Source organism: Erpetoichthys calabaricus, chromosome 7, assembly GCF_900747795.2.
Source record: "Erpetoichthys calabaricus chromosome 7, fErpCal1.3, whole genome shotgun sequence".
Classification (NCBI taxonomy): Eukaryota; Metazoa; Chordata; class Cladistia; order Polypteriformes; family Polypteridae; genus Erpetoichthys; species Erpetoichthys calabaricus.
Window position 1 is genome coordinate 134,718,828 of NC_041400.2, and position 24,871 is coordinate 134,743,698.

Genomic DNA, 24,871 nt, shown 5'->3' on the forward strand with positions numbered 1-24,871 from the left:
ATGTTTGCCTAACATCCGTTAGTCTGCCTGCAGCGCCTTGACCGCCTTGTCAGGTAGAGTTCAGCTTCTGCTCGATGATAAATGTCCCGATATTAGCATTTACGAAATCCCGGTGCTTTCCCGTTGACGCAGTTGAACACGGGGCGGGGTATCAGTGGTGTTTTGGACGTCAACGTCACTCGTCTGCCATCTGCCTATAAGCCAACCAGAATCTGTCAGACTAGGGCAGAATAAGTCCATCACGCCGGCGACGTCCCTTTTGTCAACACTGCGCGACCAGCGTATCTTAGCTTTAGTAAATGTAATTCCATCAGTCAAATTATGAGCAGTATGTGAACCAATAATTACGTTCCACATAGTTTTAAAATTGAAGTGAAGCGACGACATTTTTAATATTTTGCGTCGACAATGGATATTACTACGTTGCGGGCCTGATATAAGTGACTTAATTTTAACTTTTACAATAACGGGTACATGATCCAGGTTTGTAGTAGCATATGCAATAAAATGTAAACATCATTTAACAGATAAGTTATTATCAAGTTCCGTCTGTTGTCTTTTTCGAGATAACGCCAACTTGTATATAGACGTAAGAAGCAAAACAAATTGACGACACGTGCAGACACACAAGAGGACGGAGCAGTAAATAAACAAGTAGCTACCGAGACGATGTGCGTCCACCTGGAAGAGTGGAAAGCGGCGGTTCCAGTTCACGTTTATTTGCACGAGATTCTCGCGAAGCATTGCAGCTAGTCCGGCGCCATTTTGGGAAGGAGGCAAGCAGTAGCGGCAAAAATTTAAAAAAGGGACCTAAAAAGATATTTTAAAGCTAAACAATTGAAAAAAAAGTTGGTTCGTACTAAGTAGAGAGTATTTTAAAACGGAGGTCGGGCATGTGAGATATTATTTTGTTGGCGATTTGGAATTAGAAGTTTGTTTGGTGCCTTCTCTCTCTTTCTCGGAAGAGCCGGCATTTGATCAGCGTGTGCCCATTGGGCACAATTCAGAAGTGCCCGTAAATTCGAGTGCAACGTGAGACATCTTGTTAGAGGATCTTTTTTTTCCTCCTGTGCCACCCTCGTACTGACTGGTGAGCGAACTTCACTTTTGTTGTAATTTTTGATAGTTCAGTAAGTTTACAAATGAACAGTATTTAATGTATAAAGTCCATTATGTGTTCTTGAGATAACTTTAGTTAGCTGTGGTTATATTTTTAAAAATTTCTTGAGGATAGCAACTTAGTCATGTCATTTCATTTTTTTTCTGGATTACAGATTAATCTTTTACATTTTTTTTAGTTTTTGTTTTATGTGCTTGTTTTGTTCTTTTTCAACCTCTTATAAAAATGCTTTTGAAACTTAACCACTAAAACACGAATTCCTCTTTGTGATATCAGTTGACTTTTATTGCCCACATTGATCAGACCATTAGTCACCTTTTTTTTGCTAAATTTTATGCGTATACTTAATTTATCCACTGAGGAAAAGGATTTCACTCATACAATGTTTTCCTCTTCCCAGGCCATTGCAATTCGGTTAAGGATCTTCTGGAATACAAACCAACCTTTCTGCTTGACAAAATTGTGCAAAGTGGCGAATTGTCAAAGAACATCGGAAATGATACTAGCTGTAAAACGTCACTTTTCTCGAAGTACTGAGTAACAAAATACGCTCATGTAGTGTGGCTTTTGCAGAAGAAGGTGGGAACTTTTTTTCTGGAAGATATTCTGAACGGATAACTGCGTCAATGGAACCTTATGTGACACGCTTCCTAAAACTTTCTCTTTCCTTTGTTGCTTGTTAGGGAAAGCATTTTTGGAATGTGTAAGGCCGATGGTTGATTTTTGTGTTTTGAGATACTGGACTGAAAAACAACATTGTAAAATGTGACACATTTAACACGTCCGAAATGGCATTTAGGTAGCTGATAATGATTTGTAGGCAGTTCTAAATATAACTGCTGTAAAACCTCTGTTGTGAAAACTCTTCAGTGATGGACAACAAAGCATCCTGTCGGTATGGATTTTTGGATAAATTATAAAAAACCGGAATAAGTGTGTGTTTTCTCTGTCTAGCACTTTTTCTCCTTATGGGGAGCCATCAATGGATCTAAAAATGGACAGGTGATGAAAGATGTAAGCCTGCAACATTCGTCCAAAAAATACTTAATGAGCAACTCTGATTTTATGTGGAATTTTTAGAAACGGAGTCCAGAAGATGCACTCAACATGAGTGTGTGAAGAGAAAACTTTCATCCAGGTCACTTGTAAGTATTCTGAGGTTTCCATTATAACAACAAATTTTGATTTTGTAATCAACGTATGTGTAAATTAAGGTTGCTCGGAGTTGAACTCTCTGAATGTGTTTAAAAAAAATGAAAATGCTGCAGCAACACAATTGTCTTTTTTTTTTTTTTTAAATAAAATATCAGAGTTGCTCATGTTTTGAGGAGCTAGATTTATCATAACTTTTTAAATGTGTTTCTCATTATGTTGATAGTAGTACCCCATTTGACACTTTATGGTTTATATATATACATTATTTCATTGGAACCACCAATAGTACCCACACTTTTTTTTTTTTTTTTTTTTTTAATTTCAGTTGAATAAAAAAAAAACCCTTGGGGCTTCAGGCTGGGTAGCTGGTGCACCGTTCTCATTTTAAGGATGAGTCAAGGAAAGTACTCAACACTTGGTATTTGGAAACACAGAATTCCAATTTGTAAGAAGTGGGGGAAATCTACGTAAAGGGAAGTGGCAGCTGAAGGTCTGCCCTGGAAATATTGCCCATTAAAAGTTCCACAGGATATGGTGAGAAAGGGGTCTACAGTAGACCTTTCAAGCCCAAATATTGCTGTGACTAGAGTGATCTTTTGAAGTGATCACTTTTGGTTATACTGCAATACTTTGTATATTTTATAAGTTGTGTGTTTTTTGTTTTAAATAGTATAGTAATTGAATATCATCCTGCCGTTTGGTAGGTCCAAAGTACCAGTGTTCATTTTTACTTGTACCTGCATTACATGCATTGAACATTTGGCTGAGTGCTCCTTGGATCCCAACTCTTGTATGCACAATGTCTGCCCCTATGATTAAGACCAGATCAAATCTGTTTGATTTTGTTGGAGGTTAAGTAGTGAGTCAGATACTCGTTCAGTTGCTGGAGAAGTCAAACACACAGGCTTTCACTGGAGCTGCCACTACTGCCTCAGACTCCCTAAAATTATGTAATTGAAGTCTGTAGCTGAAAAAGTTGTGTAATATGACATGGCCTTTACCTTCCATAGCAACCCTATTTTTTGCTCTGAATAGGCTGAGAGAAGACTGTGAAGATAAGCTGCCAAAGTCTTTGGGTATCTGCTCATCTCTTACTTGACTGACATTTCTTTCTTTACTGGAAAAGAACCACGGTTTTGGATTTGCATTTACTGATTCTTTTTCCAGCTGAATTGATAGGTGTTCACATTTTGAGTGTCTTTTAGCTAGTTGGGTCTGGTGCCATATCATTTGGGAGGCTGGTTTGAAACCAGGGATGCTTGACTTTAACAACGGAAATGGTTGTTTTATGAATTTTATTAAATACACCAATCTTTTGAAAGCTCCATTTTTAGTAAAATAACAGTATGTTATGAAAACTAGCAAGATGTAGATAAAACTACTGAACATGTACAGGGCTTGGAATTCAGTGCAGGATTCTTAAGAATGAATGCATTTTTTTCCTCATTTGCATTTTGTTAATGTTGTACTGTGTGTAAAGCATGTCAATAAAAATAAATCTGTTCAAGGCTACTGTCTCCCTGCAAAGGACAATCCAACAGGAAAAAATTAGAACTTTCTTGGACACCTCTCTCTATGATGTCACAATTCTGTTTCACATTCTCGTATGGTGTTCCTTTAATTTTTGTTTTGGCAACAATTCATGATAATCGCAAAGCAAATATTTTATTCACTGGCAGGCTAATAATAGTTATCATTCTCAAACCTGCTTACTCCAGTTCAGAAAAAAAGTAGAGAGGCACAAGGGGAACATGTTAACTCCAGATAAACCAAGAGGTGTAGGATTTGAACATTGTATGCTGGATTAGTAAAGTTGCAGTGCTAATTAGCCTGTACTAGGGATGTTGTGATTCTAGAATTTTAGTATTCAATACCAATACGAGTGAAATTTCTCAATACTTGATACCTTTTTGATGAAACGGCAAAAACAGGAATCCCATACAATTACTTTTTATTAAAAGTACCTCTACTATTAACATCAACAATATTGTGTCTTTCTGTAATAGAATATAAATACTATTACATATTTGGCTGACACCTTTATTCAAGGTGACTTGCATCCTTTTGAAATATGATTCGTTTCTTTTGTTGTTCTTTTTGGAGGACAGATAGGTGAAGTGACCTGCTCATGGTTACACAATGCTGATAGCAGGATTTGAATCCCATAACATCAGGGTTTGAAGTCCAAAGCCTTAACCATTATTCCACACGGCCATGGTAGTAACTGTGGCCTTTAAAATCCATGAAGTTATCCAACTTTCATTTAAGTAAACTAGTATTGGCATTTGTTAATATCAAAATACAATGCAGGGCTTTAATTCTACCGCGTGATAGAAGTTGGGATCCCTCCAGTGCAACAATTATAGGAGGAAATTTTGTAATCTTGAGGAGATTTTACATAGGACTTATAAAGGATGATCTTAACATGGACTACTTTAATATAACTTGCCATGTTCTCATTGAAAATTTACTCATATTAAATAAAGAATATTAAACATATTCTTTCCTTGAACTGAAAAATACCATTTGCTAAACACAGAAATTCAAATATTACTATATTTGTACTGTTGAATTGCTGAATTCCAAGGTAATTCAGAATATTTTAATTTAAACTCTTTACATCTGTTTTGTAACAACATGCTTTCAAAATCTGGTTCATCTGAGAATCTCCCTGTTATGTTTGTAACATTTGGTATCGTTTAAAATTTATATTTGCATCATTAGCTGGTTAAAAACGAACTTAAGAATAACAGAAGTCTCATTGATTCAGTTTTTAAATGTTACAAAATCCTAGAACCTTTCCTAATCTGTTCCTCCTTTTTCTTCCAAGTCTAAATTTTAATTTTTTTTTTTTTGGGTCAACTTTACATTAATCCATTATTTCGGACCTCCTGGAAAACACTCTTTGCTGAGTTGTTTTCCAACTTGTGACTGATTGGACCTTGTTATTGCTTAGTTGATTTTCTAGTCCAGAAGTAAAATATTCACTGGATCTGCAGTTTAACCAGTAGACTGCGTTACACGCACCAATCTACCTTCCATATAAATGACATATGAGCTTTCAATGCATTTTATCACATCTTAGAGATTATATGAAGGGACACTAGTCTTGCTTCAAAAACCAAATGAATGACACAAATTTACAGTAGCACTGAACGGCACGTATTTAGCAATGGAAATATATAATTTTGCCACTCCTGGCATAATTGCACTGCTTTGTAGCAGCTCATTTCATCACCAGTGTAGGCAAGCCAAATAGCTACTTTGTTTAGAAACTCACCTTGACTTGCTACCGTTTGAACTGCCAGTGAGCAGAGTCCTGTATGCATAACAGTGCATGGTGCATGCAGTATCTCTCTCTGGACCGTGAGCTGTTCAAAACTGGTTAGAAAATGAATTGATACATAAAAGCACAAGTGGATGTGTCAGGCATAATTGGAGAATAATTGAAGCCTCTGTACCCTTCTTGGACATTTAAAGGACATGGTATTAAAAAGCGAACCATCATGCCATAATTTTTTCTCCTCTTCCAACATTGTGACACTACAAATTGAAGGATTAAAACTCCCATCTGATCAGTCACATCATTGCATTCACAAAGCATGCAAGATACTTTATTTTATGAAGTAACTCCAAAATAGAATAAAAGTGGTGGTAATGAAAGGCTCTGTGGTGTTTTTTTTTTTGTTTTTTTTTTTAGCTAGCGTTTTTTTTTTATATTTATTATTTATTTATTTTAATATATAAATAATCCAAATTTCCACAGTCATTTGCTGAAATTCTCCTATCTGGGAGACAAAGTATTTTTGGACATGACTTCTGTTTTTATTTCCAGCATGTGAAGATCTGGTGTGTCATAATCACTGTGTCCCATTTTTATATGAGGCTCTTATTCACAGTTTTCACATGTACTGTATTTCTTTGCCTTTTTTTGTAATTTGTCTACTTGTAATCCCGCATGAGTCTAGTACTCCGTACTACTCATACGAAGTACCAAAAGTTTCCGTTCTTTTGACATCCCTAGTCTGCCATGTAAGATAATAATGAGTTAATTATTCTTTTAACTAAATTTCTTAAATTCACAGCATTCACACTTGCAGCCTAATGCTGACTGCTCAACTTCAAACTGCAGATAATTTTAACAGTAAAAACTGTAGGGTATGGGTTAAAATTAATTTAAATATTTAAAATTATATATAATGTGCTTCTTAAACTTTGTTGGGGGAGGAGGGGTCCAAAACCATAGTTTTTCACAAATTAATTTCAATCCAGGGGAAAAGAACATTTGAAAGGCATTGGTGATAGTCAAAAGTACACTGTAAAGCTTTACCTAAAATACAGTAAATATAGTGAAATGGAAAGTGTGTGGAATATAGTGTAAACAAAAATGGTGTAGTAGAGGATAACTTCACCCAGTGATGATATCCAAGGCTTCCTGGGAGACGGGGGGTCGGGGTAGATGCTTCAGATCTACTGAAAAATATTGCATTTGCAAATTAGTATGTTTACATTTTTATCTTGTAAAAGAATTATTATAAAAGGTATTTACATTTTGGGATTCCTCTCGCAGCATGGTAGTGGCTCCATCTTGCTAGATTAAAGTTCAGGTATTAATCAGATTAAAAACATGTGCCAAAATGTATTTTATTTGCTTGGTTCCCTTTAAGTTTGCCTCCATTGAATAAAAAAAGTCTTGCTTAATACATTAGGAAGTTTCTGCTTCTAAGAATCCTAATTTCTGATAGGAGTGGCTTTTAACAGATACAGACTTTAAGTTTAGGGGGTGTTTGAAATCTAAAATTGGTGGTTTTCTGTTAATGTATCTTTTAGATTCTCCAGAAATGTGTTCAATACAAATATTTCTAAAACTAAGAGCCAATAGAATGTTTGCCATATGTACATAATACAGTAAAATTGGACTAACTTGAACTAGACTGTGAGTGAGTGTTGAATATTCATTTCCTGTAGCATTCTAAACAAGTTATCCTGTAGATTAGGAATAGTGTATGTTGATGCTAAGAAGATTGCGAAGGTATGTGGTTTTTTTTTATTTTTTTTATTTAAGCATTAATTTAGCTTGGCAACTTTGCCAAGATTATTTGAGGGGTACAAGTTTTAATTTTGTGAAACATCCCTTCTGCCTTGCTTTACATACTCTTAAGCATATTGCCCCTCTTGGGCAATTGGCAAGGCTTCTCCAGACGTGTGTGTGTCTCTCTCTCTCGGGCCAATCTCTCAGCTATAATAAATGGTTTACGGGGTTGATCCTGGGTTCCTTTCGCATTTACTGTTTTGAGTAGTGAGCTGCTGTTATTATATAATAAAAACATACATTTGATTTGAGTCTGTAACAGCCAGTGTAAATTTATGGTACTTGTAAAAGATATTGCTGAAGTGATGTAAGCAGACACACAAACACTGATGAATCATGTTGTCGTGGTATCTTGTTATGTGAATTTTTTTTTTTTTAATTCAGTTTTATTCTTGAATCAAAGCACTTGTTCCATTATACATTTTGCTTAAGTGTTTATTTTGTATTCCAGTATCCTCTTGCATGATCTCAAGTCTTTCTCTGCCTCTGTTGCCCTCTCTGTGCACAGACATCCATGCATTAAAACAACATTATTTGAAAATGTTATGTCATTTCAACATGAGTTGTCATTCCACGGGAAGGCAGAGGTCTTGGAACAGGAGCTTATCGTTGAGTGTGCTCCCCACCCCTTTTTTTTTTTTTTTTTTTTTTTATTTTAAATCAACTTTTCTTGCATGTCCCTGCTTGCACTGAATTAGCAAGCACCTTCTGGTCCATGATTTGCGATATCTGGCAACGTTTTGTTGAGAACTGTGTTTTGAGTTGCAACCCAGACCAACATATTACTGTTGATGAGCAACTGTTTCCAACCAAGGTCTGTTGTCCTTTCTTGCAATACATCTCAACCAAGCCTGACAAATTTGTCTCCAAATCTGCCTCAATCCAAAACTTTATGCCAAAGTACATGTGCAATGCCACTCCTTATTTAGGAAAAGATCCCAGTCATCCCACGGGAGAAAGACTTTCCAAGACTTCCAAACCGTAACAAAAGACAACTTCTTTATATCTCTTTTGCTGGCTAATAGACTACTGCACCGCAACACGACTTTGCTTGGCACTATAAATAAAGTGGGACGGGAACTTCCACCTTCAGCTAAAGTCACTTCAGTACATGAGCAATTCTCCATGCTAGTGTTTAGATTGGCAGTGCCATGCTGACAGTGTATGTGTCCAAAATTAAGACGTCTGTCTGCATTCTCGGTACCATGCACCATGATGTGGAGATTGAACATTTTTTTCCCCCCCCGATCTTGCCTAAACGACAACTCGCACTCAAATGACAGCATTCTCAAATGACATTTTCACGCATGGATGTGTGTGTGTGGATGTGTGTGTGCATGTGTGAGAGAGAGACTGAGACCGATCTGATATCATTCAAGTGGTTACTGGAATATTAAAACACTTTTGCAAAGGTTTAACAAAACAAGTGTGCTTTTATCCAAGAATAAAACTGAATAACAAATTCACGTGACAACAAGATGCCAAGAAGACCTGATTCACCAGGATTTGTGTGTCTGCTTAGATCTCTTCAGAGATACAAGGGTAAATCAAAAAGCAAAGGTAATTTGAAAAATGAATGGTGATCACAACAGATAGAAGGTGACACAATTCAGCATGTTTGCAAATGGCTTATGGGCAGTTTGAAAATGCATGGTGCTGTGCCTTTTAGTCTAGTCAAAGCCAAGATTAAATGAACATGGATGCTCAGCTGCAAGATTTTGCTATTGTTAACATGCCATAATGAGATTTCTATGGGCAGAGGAAGAGAAACCTGCTGAAATTCACCAAAGATGTTGGCTCAGTACAGAAATGAAAACTGCATGACTCAATGAAATGTTTATGAATGGGCAGAAAGGTTTAAAGCTGGGAAGAACACATGTAACCGATGAAGCTCGATCTGTTAGCCAACATTGTGCGTACACAAGACCAAATTAACGTGGTGAATGCCTCCATCAGAGAAGACTAATGGATTATGTTGTCTGGTGGTGTTGCACATTTGGATATTGGCTATGGATCTACACATACAATAGTGCATGATTGATTTGGGGTACTGTTAGGTTTGTGCAAGATATATACCCAAACGGCTTACTGATCTGTGCAAGCAACAGTGCATTGAGATTGCAACCCAATTTTTTAAAAACTGGCATATTAGAAAGTATCTGAAGAAATTGTATACTTGTAGCATTTCTGTGTTTATTCTGAAATGTTTAAGACCAGGGTCAATATCGTCATATTTGGAAAAGGAACAGCTATATAACTGACAGAAACATGACATTTTATAGGCTTGTAAGGCTATTATTTTCTTGTGAACATACAGTAGTACAGTAAAATTCTTGGGCATATTTTAAAACGTGTATGAAATGCTGTGCACTGCATTATTTTCCATTATTACAAAAGAACTGTTATAACTTGCCTTTTTAAGTCTTGACATTTTGGTACTAAGTTAGCTATGGTAACGGCGAAAGCTACTTGCCGAAATATTTTTTTCTGTGTTCTGGGTGCTTATCATGCCAACAGTTTTCTCTCCCGAGTTAATTTGTAATCCAAATTGAATTCATTGTTGCTGTGAACATACTATTGTGAGTAATCTGTTAAATGTACAGTGGGACACATAAGAACCCAGTTCTCTTGAAAGTCAACATAATTTTGTGCATGGCAAAAGATTTGTACACATTTATGCATTCAGTATTTTAAATCTGAACTCTTAATGCTGTAACAATATTTTTCCAAAGACAAAAATGTTTAGTGTTTGTATAATTTATTTAAACCTCTGTGCTCTGGAAGCTCCAAGTTTAAATGAAACGAATCATAAATGACACACAGGTGACAGTCATTTGACCATAATTTAAGCATAATTGGATACTACTTTTCAGTCCTTCATATCTCTCTTGATATAAAAAGTACACTTAGTAGGACCATGTATTTTGTTGGACAATCACTGGAAAAAGTGAAGACAAAAGAGCATTCTGCTAATGTGAGAAACACAGTAATTGAAATGCCCAGGCGGTGAATGACTACAAATAATATTAGAGTTTGAATGTTCCATTAAGCACTGTTGGATCCATTATCAGAATGTGAAAGGTTCATCACAGTACCCAGACTCTTATTCTGTTGTTTAATTTTGAGGAGCAGCCTGTTCCAGTAAGACATCGACTGGTGAGAGAGGCTACTAAAAATCCAACTGTCACTCTCAGCAGATAGCAGTCCTGTTTGGCTGAAATTGGAGTGAAGGTGCATGGGTCCACAATTCCAAGAGCTCTCCTTAAAATGAGCCTTATGCAGGAGGGTAGCAAGAAAGGACCCATGCAGAAAACTTTGACATTCAAGAGGACTGAATACTTTTGCATAGCACTGTACAGTAATCCCTCACTTATCGTGGGAGATAGGTTCCAAGGCCGACTGCGATAACTGAATTTCCGCGAAGTAGGGACACCATATTTATTTTATTTAACGTGTATTTGGACGTTTTTAAACCCTCCCTGTATTGTTTACAACCCACCCTTTACTCTATTAACAGGGACAATTGCAAAGCAATATGAAATCAGTAGATAAGTTTACACTTACTGTATAGCGAAGTACACGTAGCTATATATGACACGATGATGGTGATGAATATGCTGCACAGTAAAAATGATGACAATGAAGGTGATGATGACTTTTACTGTGCAGTCGATGACTGTATTTTATGTCTCTTCAGACGGAAAAGCCATTTCCTGGGGCACCTCCTCCTCGGTTTCCGTAGTAGTAGTTGTAGTAATAGTAGTAGGAACTGGCTCTTTTTTGCGAGGCTGCAAAAACATTGTGATCAGCAGTTGCTGCCACTGCTTCTTTTTCAGGTCGAAGAGCAGCTTGTAGGCAGTCATGACGTCGACAAGGCATCAGTCAAAGCACCAATCACAGGCCCGATTACAAAGTGGGAAGCTGTGATTTGTCGTCTCCCTCCCATGTAACAAATCACAGCCCGTGTTACAACGCACTTAGTCACCAAACTTGTTTTGATGTTCTTAGACTAGGAAATACTACTACTATATTTAAAAACCCGCGAAGTCATGAATCCGCGAAAAGTGAACAGCAAAGTAGCGAGGGATTACTGTACCACAAATGGCTGAACCTACGGTTTTCACATGTATGATTATCTTTCGGCTGCTTTACAGTGTGAAATGCTTTTGTTTTATGTCTGGCTGGAGAGACCATGAATATATTTTTGTACTTTTAATGAGGTAAATTAACCATGTTCTTAACTGAAACATTTGTCAGTTATTTAATTTATTATTTAATTTAAGTCTGTCATTAAATTTAATTAGACTGATTGAAAGCATCTACTTGTATATTGAAAACATCTGTTGATTGATATTAAGAACTTTAACTTCCTGGCAGACCTTGTAAATCTTTCTTCTGTGTCTAACGGAAGTATCTTCTGTTGTGCATTTGTAAAAAATATCCCTCTGTATGAAAATGTTACCACCTTTTGGCAGTCATTTTTACTTATTCCTTTTGTTTTTTTTAATGGGCAAACTTTCTCTAGTACTGCCTTGTGGTGGAACTTGACCCTTATTTGGTGCAAAGAAAGGTGATTATAAAATCCACTCAATCATATTGGTGCAATGTTTTTTGGGTCCCTTAATAAACCAGTCATTATACATTGTTTGTGTCGTTGAAAACTTAAACAGATGCAAGGAGAATGCGTAACTGTGTTTTCAGTGTTTATTCTCTGAATGGTTCTGTATGCAATTTTCATCTTTTTTACTGTCTTGTCTGTTTGGTTATGGAGCAGAGTATATTGGCAGAAGTGATGGTGTTACTTAGTGATTTACTTGGATGATTTCTTTTTTTCTGCCTGGTTTGATGTTTAAATGTCCAAGGAGTTGTCGGGCTGACTGACAAACTGGCCTAGGTCTGTCAAAGTATTTTATTATAATTGTGCAAAAATGTTTTGTTTGTGGACATACCAAGAATTCGCACTTATTGCAATTTGTCTTGCTGCAAAAAGTTAGTGGCATGTGATGTTTGGGTTGCTAATTTTTTTAATTTTTTTAAATTTATTTAGCACCTTCTGTTGTTTTTACTTCACTGGCCCTTTCTTGAATTTTGTTTTTTGTGTTAATGTTGTGTATCTGAAATGTGCATTTCTATTATAATTTTTCCTAAAGTGCAGCTGTAGACCTGTTAGCGTAGCCCCAAAACGCACATTGATTTTTTTTTTTTTTTGTCCAGCTGTTTTACACCATTTTTCTAAATAATCTTAAGAAATTCACCCAGTGAGAGCTCTGGTCTCCTGTAGTCTCACTTAAGCCACACATACTGTGCATATGTTTGGAGACAACCATGAGTGAATACTTTACTGCTTAAAACTGGATGTGAACAATTCGTCTGCTCACTAAGCATCACATTTCTAAACTAATGCAACCCCATCATTCAACAAGGCTGTAAAACCCAGCCAGGACTAGTGCCCGGATTAGGGATTTTTCCCACCTTGCACATGATGCATGCTTTCCCATGACCTTGCTCAGAATAAGCAGATTTGGAATATGGATGGGTAGATAGGGGGAAAACTACTCTCCTTTGCTAATATTTCAAATTATTATTGTGAGTAAATATGCCAGATTTCAGTAGAACATCACAACACAGTGTGAATCCAGAGGGGTTATGAAGTCCATGTATGTAGTTTTGGATATATTAGATCATAGGTTGACTGGATCCTCCTGTTCCCCTTGGTGTTACACGCGTGCATTGAACTTGCCTTTGTTGCCTAATTGGTTGCCTTCCACTGTATACAGTGTTTCTCTTTTTCTCTCTCTCTCTCTCTTGTTTGTGTGTGTGTGTGTGTGTGTGTGTGTGTGTGTGTGTGCACGTGCACTAGCATCCTTGGTCATTGCTTATTGTATTGGACGTGAGGAAACTGCCTCTTCCTGTACTTCTCTCTTCCTTTCTGCCAGCTGGACTTGTGGTGTGCTATATGCCACACCTTCCTTTTTTCCACTTCAGAGCTCGCAACATTTTTTTTTCATTGTGACAATGACCACACATATTCAGTTGTCCGTCCATTTTATTGACAAGAGGTGCTGTTGTACTCGTGACGTTCAATATGCAGCCACATTTATCCCTGCTGTGGTGGAAAAAACGTTGGGGTGCCTAATTAATAGTGTTTGTTTGTTTTTGAGTGAATAATTCTTCAACTTTGCATTTTATTTATTTATGTATTTATTTAGTCCAAAAATGCTAAACCTTTCAGTTCTTTCTCACAAATACCAGTATGTGTACACATTTTACATTTGCTGTGCATGTTTTACTGCAAACTTTAGACTGAAACAGACGTTTGAGGTTTTAGGATTCAATTTATTTGCTTGATTTCTACAAAGTTTATTTATTTTGATTTAATTGGTTTTCATACTTATCAGAGTATTTAACAATACCAGCTGTAATAGTTTTGTACTGCGTGTGCAGCTGTTTTGTATATTTCTTTAATATTTCTTTCTGATCTGATTTTTGCATTTATAAAGGTTCTCTTATCATTGCAAACTTGACTAGTTCTGTTACTTCTAGTATCCACTAAAAAGTGTAAATGATTGCTTCCATTGAGGGTTCTAACCACCTTTTGATGAAAACTTTTTGCAAATGCCTCTACCCAAGAGGCACTAAACTCTGGTCCTAGAGGTCCATAGTGGCTGCCGGTTGTTGCCTTTAAATAAAGTTTTATTTGAAACCCATTTATTTACTAATACAGCATTTTGTTTGCTTAGTTTTAGTTAATTTAAGATTTAAAAACTTTTAATTGCCCATTTTTTAATTTTGAAACCGCTATGTTAAAGTTAATTGTTTGCTGTGTTTTAACCAATCATCAGTTAATAATGGGGTGCAAAAATCAAAGGAACCATCAGCTCTCCAGCTAACATGCTTCCATTTAAACTTGTGAATATGTATCATAAAGTAATCTGTTTAATACAATATTTTGAAATAAATGAGCGAGAAGAAAAGGAACAAAAGATACAAAACATATGTGCAATGTTCTCTTTATCACCCTGAAATGTATTGCGTAATACCAAGTAGTGATGAGTGAATCCCAAAGAGTTCACTTTCTCTTGAGTGCTGTGAAATCGCAGAAATGTTCAGGAACTTTGGCAGGGAAAGAGAAGCTAGGAAAGTTTTTGCTAGCAATGCTAGACCGATTTTATTATTGATTAAAAATGTGATTTGAGCTGTGAGGCGTCATATGTTGTAACCAGTACGCCACCGTGCATCAAACAATAAAAGACACAGACCAAATGAATACCCCAAACAAAACTAAACCAAACAGTCACAATCTAGCAATGTGAAAAAAATTGTACAGATTATTGCACTCCCTGTTTCTATTTTGGGACATATCCTGGGCCGTGCCACAAAGCAGAAGCATGGAACTAGCTCATTCCATTGTTTGAAGTCTCAACTCTGGATGCAGCCTCCTATATATCTGTGCATCTGCTTTGCAATTTCTTTTTCTCTATCAAGAAGAAAGAAACCATTAATATTTAATGAGGTCTTATTCTTGCAGAAAAAGGAAGGAGGGAAAGTGATCAGTTAAGGCTTGTTTTGAGATTGTAGCTGGGCACGTGGCTAGTTATGCATGCAAATTAGCCATGAAGATTTGGGTTGTTCCAATTGGCAGAAAGAACAAAATCAACAGAGGGGTATGGGTTCCCCCTTGATGGAAGAACAGGATGTGGGGTCCTCCTTAGTGAAACAGTGCAACATCAGGCAGCGCTGTTGATTATTATGAAAACTTAAATGTTTTGTATAAACTGTCTTTGAATTAAATTTAATTATGGTTTTGTTTTTAATATGTGTTTTTAACCTTTTTCTGTTTTTAAGGATGTGACATGAGGTTGAAGTTGCCTTTTGAAACATTTTAGAATTTGATCTAAATGGCGCAGCATGATTTTGCTCCAGCCTGGCTTAACTTTCCTCCACTGCCATCATCAAGGAAGGTACGTTTTAAATAGTTGTTTTTGCATATTTAACAATTTTGACAGCTTTCAAATGTACTTGTTCAGAAAATGCGCGGGCAACTACACTGTTTAAATTTTTAAGTAATCCATTAAACCATGCAGTTAATTTGTTTGGTAGGACAAAAAAATGTTTTACAAACCGATTTTGGGCCTTTTAGAGGTTTTTCTTTTTTAGGACTCGGCTGGACAGTATTTGGGGAAGCATTCATAGTCTGATTTACTATTTCTTATAACTGGGATATTGAATACTGAGTAAATATGAGTACAGACTGGTTTTAGAACGTTTTAGGTGAGGCACACCAGGCGGAATAATAAATGCGTCTTGAAATGTTTTGGTAAAGCTAGCCTATATGTGTCAGGTCCTGTTTTCTTTTAATGATGTTGTACTGAACATAGAGATACTCAATCACTCACTCACTCCATCTATATTGAGTAGCCAGTTTTTGGAACAAACCCCTTAGGTGTCCTGCACATGTCCTTAGAGTTGGACATGTAAAACCTTTTATTTATTTATATATATATAATATGAATGCACACACACAGAAGGCCACCACTTCTTTAAATCAAGCATACTATCTAACATTTACAAAAAAAAAAAAATACCATTGCATCCTGGCCTTTCATGCCTTTTTTTTTTATTTGGTTTTCTTAAACTGTAGTCAACTAAACCTTTTGTTTTTTCTTTGTTTTTTCCTTGTTTTTACCTATGTTTCCACTCTTATTTTGTTGCTACCCTTAAATTTTGAGAAGATAGCTGAACCTTCTAATGATCTTGAGAACCACAGTGATGTAAGTAACAAACAGCATAGTTCTTGCAATGGGCTTGAATCTTCAAATGAGCGTGGATGTAGGCAAAGTAAGTGTTTAAAGTTCTTGCATACATGGGTTGTTTTTTTTTTTTTTTTTTGTTTTTTTTTTCTGAAATATAATTTTTGTTATCCAATTTCAGTAAATTATGGAAAGAAAGAAAAAAATGGTTGGAGAGGTAAAAATGCTTTTGAAGGAGTAAATAGTCACAGCAATCGTGGGGTAAATTCAAGATCAAGGCAAGCTGGTTTTCACATTGGAAAAAAAAATGCTCTTCGTAAAACCACATTGACTGAGAAAGAGAATGGAAAAAATGATGGACCTGATCTTAAACAGTTTGAGGCCGAAGATTTTGTAAGTTAACTACAGTTATTTTTGTTTTAGTTAAATGTTTTATTCTTATAAAACCATAAAACAAATGTCTTGTATGGAAGTAATATACACCTAGATTATAAAGAAATAACATTAATTTCCCACATGAAATTGCCTTCTGAAGTGTATGATTTTTTTTTTTTTTTAATAAAATTATGCTACGGAAGCTCTGAACCGCACAGTGAAAAAAAATTTATGGGATAACCCTTATCTCGTACATGCGGGATACTTTCCCATACGAATGAGATGTTTTCGCGTACGTACGGAATACTTTTACGTACGTACGTATGAGATGTTTTCACGTATGTACGAGATAATTTTAGATAAAAATATTACAAAAGTGCGCTTCGGGGCTACCTAATTATGCCTTTACCAAGGTTTCGGCGCTTCAGTTTGACATCACTTCCAGCTCTTGTAGCACGGTGATATAAAAAAGCAGATGGCTGGGCTTTTATTTATTAAATGAGTATGGGATGGTTGGAGATGGGTGTAACTGCAGCTTGCAATACCTGTGACGTATGTCAGGTACTGCCCAGAACGTCAGTCACGAAATGCCCATCGCATACCCCGTTACACTATAGTTAAGATTAGGCTTGGGGGGGATGGGGGGGTGTAAGGGTTTGGGTACGTGCTTTATGTTTACAGATATTCATCTGCTCACTCATACGGAGCCCCTGAGGAGATATGGTGTTTTTTTCTTCCTGGGAAACAATTTAGTGCATACAACTTACTATTCGCAGACGAATATCTGTAAACAAAGCACGTACCCAAACCTTTACCTTACTACATTTAGGTAACTGGAACAAGAGGAAATAAAGACAAAACTTCAACTGTGAGGAGGCTTTGTTCACTTATACTCTAGGGCTGTGCAATGCTGAACATAGAAAACAAACAATTGGACTTATATTGTAAAACAGATGACATATATTTAAGACATGGAGACTGCAGTTTGTGACTACAGTAATCCCTCCTCCATCGCGGGGGTTGCATTCCAGAGCCACCCGCGAAATAAGAAAATCCGCGAAGTAGAAACCATATGTTTATATGGTTATTTTTATATTGTCATGCTTGGGTCACAGATTTGCGCAGAAACACAGGAGGTTCTAGAGAGACAGGAACGTTATTCAAACACTGCAAACAAACATTTGTCTCTTTTTCAAAAGTTTAAACTGTGCTCCATGACAAGACAGATGACAGTTCTGTCTTACAATTAAAAGAATGCAAACATATCTTCCTCTTCAAAGGAGTCCGGAGCAGAGACTGTCATAAAGGCAGAGGAAAATCAATAGGGCTGTTTGGCTTTTAAGTATGCGAAGCACCGCGGCACAAAGCTGTTGAAGGCGGCAGCTCATACCCCCTCCGTCAAGAGCACAGAAAGAGAGAGAGAGAGAAAAACAAGTAAGCAAAAATCAATACGTGCCCTTTGAGCTTTTAAGTATGCGAAGCACCGTGCAGCATGTCGTTTCAGGAAGCAGCTGCACAAAAGATAGCAACGTGAAGATAATCTTTCAGCATTTTTAGACAAGCGTCCGTATCGTCTAGGTGTGCGAACAGCCCCCCTGCTCAATCCCCCTACGTCAGGATCAGAGAAAGTCCGCGCAAGAGAAAGAGAAAAGTAAGCTGGGTAGCTTCTCAGCCATCTGCCAATAGCATCCCTTGTATGAAATCGACTGGGCAAATCGACTGAGGAAGCATGTACCAGAAATTAAAAGACCCATTGTCCGCAGAAACCCACGAAGCAGCGAAAAATCCGCGATATATATTTAAATATGCTTACATATAAAATCCGCGATGGAGTGAAGCCGTGAAAGGCGAAGCGCGATATAGCGAGGGATCACTGTACACGTATTTCTCAATAATGCTTAAAAAATCTCACTCAAAAGCAATACACAAACTCCAGAAACAGGATTTTACAAACAGAATACAATTCAAAATTGTGAATCTAGCTGGCCAAGTTAATTTCTCAGCAGAAACAGCAGGTTGGCCTTTTGGATTATTATAAATAATACACTATAGTTCTATTTTATTAAACCAAGCCAGTTGCTTAAACATAAGGTTGGTCACATTTCCAGAGGACAAGGCAGCAGCTAGCTTTTTTAATTAAAAAAAAAAAAAAAAAAAACCCGCATGTCGTGACACACAAAAAAATAAGTTAATGAGGAGGTTCTTAAAATCAAAGTGAACATTGCGTACTGTATCGCAAAAGATGAACATCCCTTCACAAAATTTGGCCCACTCATATTTACTACATAAAATTTAATTGTAATAGATATGTACATCTTTACAAATAGCAGGTAAACATTTCCTGAATCTAATTTGGCTTCAGGCTTACAATTCTTTCTTTCATTCAAATTCATTCTGCAATCTGTTTTGAATGAGCAGCCACAGTGCCAACGTGGGATGTTAAGGAGAAACTGATGCTATTTTTTAAATTAGAGTTCTGCATAGCCTAAAAGCACCGATTGTGACACTTTTTAAACTTTTTTTTTAGTTGGCATGGAACAAGAAGATAAAAGGTTTAAACTTTTTTTTCATATGAAAATTTGTGTTTTCATCTTAAAAGCATGACGAGTAGTAGTGATGCTAGGAAATGTAAATGATTTCACCCCTTTTGATAGTGGCACAATTTATAACTTAACACTTATAACATTGCTATTTTCCCATCCTTTTAGTATTTTCACGTCCAAGTTGCTGATCAGGTATTTTGTAAGCTTTAGTAATTTTACAGAATTTTTAGGTGCAGCGAAAGAAAAGTAAAGGAGATGGCACTTGAAATAAATCTGGGATATCCACCCACCATTAGTTTACTTTATAGTTTTTAACACAAAGTCCATGATCCAGGGGCAAGTGTACAGCCCAAGTTCATACTAAGGAGGTTGCTATATAGAAATTCTGGAATGATTGTTTTAAATGTCACAAGCATAATTCAGACACAAGTTCCTGTGGAGTCCATCTGCCACAGAATGCAGCTGAAAGCCATGGTAATGCATCTGAAAACTGAAGGGGTCAATAAGAGACTCTGCAACATTGGTACCAAAGAATTAGCCATTCAAATGTTTTTATTAGAGATAAGCGTCACTGGTCAGTAATTTTAAAGGTAGGAAATGTTTTTACATTTTAGGCATTGGGGTAATTTTTGATACTTTGAGTGCAGAGTTCTCAACTACATGTATTTCAAAAACTCATTGCAAATCTCCGTAGACACCCTGCTGCTAACTCTTTAGCACAGTGTCTGGACTAGGTGATTTATTTTTCTGTCTCCAGAAGTGCAAAGAGGACAGGCACATCAGCAATATTGGGCTCAACAGAAGAACCAACCTGGATGGAACACTAAATGTCTGTATAGAGTGATCTGGTCTCTCGAGGTGTGAGATGACAAACATAACCACAATGCCACAGTATCAGTCATTCCCATAACAAAACTTTATTTGTTTGTTCGTTCTGTTTTAAATTTTGTATAATAATGCATTCTTCCAAAATGTACAGTACAGTACAGCTGAAAAACAAGAAATTGTTTTTATGTTAGGCAAGTATACCTGTTTTATAATTTGAGTTCTTTAATTATAATGTTTTTGCAGCCATCTCTTAATCCTGAATGTGAAAGAGAGGTAGCCCAGGGGAAATCTGTTGCTGCTGGAGTTTGGGGTAAGAGTTTCCAGATTTATTTAACTGTTAATACTAATGTATGTGAAAAAGACAAACGTAAATAATGAAACGAAAAATAATGTAGGACCTTTTTTGATGCTGTTAAGTGGTTGCAAACCTGGGAGCACAGTTATTGGTTCTGCTGTTTTATGCATCAGCTTCTTTTGTTTATTTCAGTGCTGCAGTTTAGTATCATTTCTATCAGGCACAGACATTTTGTTTGCAACAGTGCAGTTTTGCCTCCATGTGACCACAAAAGTGCTGAGTTGCAATGTCATGATCACATGGCTATTTACGTTGTCAGAACCTTATCTATTTCAGGTTTCTGGATACAAATCCTTTAAGTGTGTATTTAATGACTTAAAGTCTCTAGGGCTCTAGAACATTTTCTAGTAAATTTGTCAATGATTTTTGATTAACAATTTGGTTTTGGCTTTTGTTTGGCTATATATACCTTTTGACTTTCAACTATTTTTTGTTTATTTGTTAGAGGGTAGGCTTTATTTCCTGGTCCTAGGTGTTGATTTCTTTGTTTTCTTAAAAGGCAGAACATTCACCAAATTTATTTGGACATCCTATATAGTTTGTTTTTTTGCTCCTTTTGAATAATTGCGAAGGACATCCATCAGGAATGATACATACTATGGTCTTGAATCCTCTCCATTTTGTAGTGTTTTGTCTTAATGCATACTGAATTCCATAGCATTTTGTTATTCCTTTATTACCTTCCCAAAACTGTTGGATGTTTATTTTTGTCTACGTTTTTTTGTTTTCCTTTTTACCTAATGCATGCATCAGTTTCTTTAAATAGTACAGTTTTTGTTGTTATTAAACCCAGTGTTTATTGTAATTTTATTTTTCTGAATTAGTTTCAAGTCTGTTATGGATGTGTTTATTTTTTTTAGTTAAATATCCTGTAAAATTTTGCAGGAACAATACAATTAGAAATACACAGCCATCTTACATAATCTTTAGTTATCCCTTTTTTTCTTTTCCTTTTCAAACAACCCCCAGAATCCATCTCTTTGTAGGGCTCACTAAAACCTAGTTTTGCGTTGCTGAATTGTATGGACTACTCTTAAAATGCTAATTTTGGTGCATAGGATATAAGGCGCTCTGATTAATGAACTTACTTACATTTATATACTCGCGGATAAGTCGGGACTTGATTTTACTGTATAATTTCTGGTATTTTATAATGTCGGTCATATAAGTCGAATGTGGAAAACTATTGGTCCAAGAGATTATGATATGCTAACGCCCACCTGAGAGAGAAACCACGGAGCACATTTTTTTCCTATGTATTGTGCCTACGTGACCACACGGTAATACCCGAACTATTCAGAAGCAATGTTTGCACTGATTTGTGTTTTTTGTATCTTACACCTTTATCGTAAGAGCATCCCTTATCTACGATGGAGCGATCGAAATATGGAGGTGGTTTTAAATTAAACGTTGTTGAAGTAGTGAAAGAAGTTAGTAACTGCGCTGCTACAACAAACTTCGATGCATCTGAGAAACTGATGCGAGATTGGAGGAGGCAAAAAGATGTTTTAAAAAAAAAAAAAATGTTGGTGTCGCATTTTTGAATGGCTGTGCAAGACTGGGTCCTTTTTTTAAAAAAAAATGATCAATTTTTTGGGTTTCAAGACCCGACTTGTACATGAGTATGTACGGTAAATTAAAAGATACCAGTTTTCCATTTATCTATTTATTTATTTAAGTTTTTCAAGTTAAAAATCACCGTATCTGTGCAATAGACATTAGCCATGCAAGGCTTAGGTTCCTGGTCATAAAATTGGCAAGCAATTGACCAGTAGGTTATTTTAAGTAGATTTACTAATGGTATGTATTAAGCTGCCCTGTTTCTGTTGTTGAACTTCTTATGCTGCAGATGAGGAGGTAAACCACTTTCCTCCTGCATATTTCAGTGACTCTGTTTATATATGAACATATAAATTAAATCTTTGTCCCAGTTTCTTTTGTTTTTTGCATTATTTGATTACATCTTGCCTGAAGAAGGGGCCTGAGTTGCCTCGAAAGCTTGCATATTGTAATCTTTCTAGTTAGCCAATAAAAGGTGTCATTTTGCTTGGCTTTTCTCTACATGCATTATTTAAAGTAACTGTACTGACGTACGTCAAATATACTCACAATTTTTGTATTGGATGTTAGTTTGAAAATTATACCTTTTTCCCCCCCCCAATTACTCTCTTTAAAGTTTCTTCTTGTTGAGCAAAGTCTGTCATATAGAGGACGACAGAAGCTATCCTTTTGATTGGAGGCAAAAGTGTTGGGGCATGTATTTGGTACTTAAGTATACATTTTTTCGTAATTATCATTTGTAAAATACTACAAATTTTAATGGCTGTTTTTACAGTGTTTTGCGTTTTTTTTTTTTTTTTTTTTAAGTAGCAAGTTATGATATGTTCATCTGCTTGCTTGAGTTAAAACACCAATTTACTACTCGGGTTTCTAATAACAGTTGAGAAGCATGGCTTTTTGGCATATTATGATCAATGTATTGTGTTTACTTCTTGGTGTAATTTTGTCTTGGCTGGAAATTGTCTTTGTCTGGGAAGTGTTCCAAACTTTCACAAATCATCACTTGCATCAGCATCACGGTATGGCAAAGCTTTACGTAACTTTCAGAAGGCTATTCACAGGGGATTTCATTTCATAACTACATCACCATCGTTTGCATCTGCGAAACTGGACTATATTGTGTTTTGTGCTAGTATTTTGATTTTTTTTTTTTGTATCTGTAATATTTGTTACTAGCCAACCCGTGCCGCATAATTATTTATTGATGGGTGAACACTTCCTGAAAGACAGTTGTCCAAATGGGGTGGGTTTAAGGATATGACTGCGAGTGAATGAAAAGATGGAACTCTGGAGAGAGCAACATACAATTGTCTGTGACTGAAAACTGGTTTTGGCAGACACAGGCATATCTTTTTTTGAAAGTTAATTGTCATTGCAAAGGCCAATATAACAGGAAATTGTCTGCGTGTAAAAGTAAAAGGCAAATTTGAATCTGATGGGGTCAAGGAAATCCGGGGAATATGGACAGTTTTTGAGGTAGCAGCTGCGATTGTTTTACACTGTAGTACATTGTGGTGAATGCTGGTAACAGTCAGTCTAGTGCCTTTACAGAGCCTAGTGCCTTGCTGGCATGAGGTTTCTGAGAAGCATGACGACTGAACCAATTTTAAGTTTGAGTTTATGCGGAGGCTTGCCAGTGGGAGTAAGACTGCTAATGAATTCTTCGGGGAATGAAAGTTGATGTGCGGGATCGTCTGTGACGATGGAGTCCACGCTGGTGAAAGTTACTTCGTTGGTAGGGATAAGTTTCAGTACCTGTTCATTAAGGTGTAGCGAGTCATCGTTGGTGACGCTTAATATAGCTCGCGTACTGAGTTGTTCCGGAGTCACAGTTGAGAAGTTGAAGTCGCCACATAGTTGTTGAACGGGATCAGAAATAAAAGGAAAACAATGTGAAGATAATGTTGCAGGTGTTCCGTTTTTCCCGTCTTGCGAAATCTTGTTCGTGAGGAAGAGCGGTCATATTTGTCGACGGTATATGTGCATGCATGACACCACAAAGGTTGCTTGTTAATGCAACCGGCGACAGTAAGTGCTGGAGTTGGTGGGCGGGGCTGTGTCGTGCATATCCCATGACGCTGGAGGAGGGTTAGAGTTGGTGGGCGGGGCTCTGGCATGCCTACCCCATGACACGGGAGGAGGGTTAGAGTTGGCGGGCGGGGCTGTGTCTTGCGTGCGTGCATATCCCATGGTCGGGCGACTTGGTGGATTATATATAGAAAAGCAGCCGGAACTGAAAAGAACAATTAAAAGTCAACGTGGCTCAGAGGTGCATGTGGACTGTAGCAGAGACGAAAGTGACTGAGGCGGTGTTTGGTGAGGTGCTGCGTGCCTCGGGAGGAGGGTTAGAGTTGGCGGGTGGGGCTCTGTTGTGCGTATCCCATGGTCTCTGTCTTGCGTGCCATGGTCGGCTGCTTAGTGAATTGTTGGTGGGCGGGGCTGTGTCTTGTGTGCGTCTTGGCTCTGTCTTGCGTGCGTCTTGCTTGCCATGGACTTAGTGAATTATATATATATAGATTTTTATCATTTACTGCTATAAATGAACACAAATTTATAAGGTAAATTTTTGCCAAAAGTTAGCTTGCACATAAACTGCAGGACTACAGAATTTGCCTGGGGGGAAGCCATGGATCTTTGTCTCAGCAGCCATCCTTACACATTTTAATTTGCTTGAGCAGTGACCCCAGGTACCCCTAACCTCATGCAAATTGTATGGGATAACTGCATAGACAAATGAACTAACAGACTTATTTCTCATGCATATGATGAAATGATTAATTAGTACATATAAGCTTTCAAAAGTACAAGAAGCTGAATATGGAATGTGTGTGTATATGTAATTTTTTTTTTTTTTTTTTTTTTTTTTTTTTAAGATGTGAGCATTCTTCTGCTAGGTCAGCACATGTTGCACTGCTTATTTTTTTTATACTACTTGAATGTTAATTTTAAAATTTTAGAAGTTATTTAATTTTAAAAGTAGGTGACATATTTTAGAAGTGCTGGCTCACAGCTCAAGAGTGGTATTTTTTTTTTTTTTGGCCTAAGCACTATCTATTTGGTACCTGGGAGAGAGACGCACACACATGGAAATCA

General features: G+C 36.8%; 1 protein-coding gene across 3 annotated transcripts in view; it reads left to right on the forward strand.

Annotated features, from left to right (window-relative positions):
- Positions 1–209: 209 nt before the first annotated feature.
- Positions 210–24,871, forward strand: part of LOC114654708 (vasculin-like) — a 48,457-nt gene continuing 23,795 nt past the window's right edge. For 2 of the 3 annotated variants that reach the window (XM_028805425.2, XM_028805427.2), the window contains exons 1-6: positions 210–1,090; positions 1,521–2,265; positions 15,213–15,328; positions 16,100–16,205; positions 16,299–16,510; positions 20,107–20,173. In XM_028805425.2, the coding sequence (XP_028661258.1) occupies positions 15,266–15,328; positions 16,100–16,205; positions 16,299–16,510; positions 20,107–20,173 (448 nt within the window). In that variant the 5' untranslated portion in view covers positions 210–1,090; positions 1,521–2,265; positions 15,213–15,265. Of the gene's footprint in view, positions 1,091–1,348; positions 2,266–15,212; positions 15,329–16,099; positions 16,206–16,298; positions 16,511–20,106; positions 20,174–24,871 lie in introns of those variants that run through there. The other variant, XM_028805426.2, reaches the window with a different exon arrangement.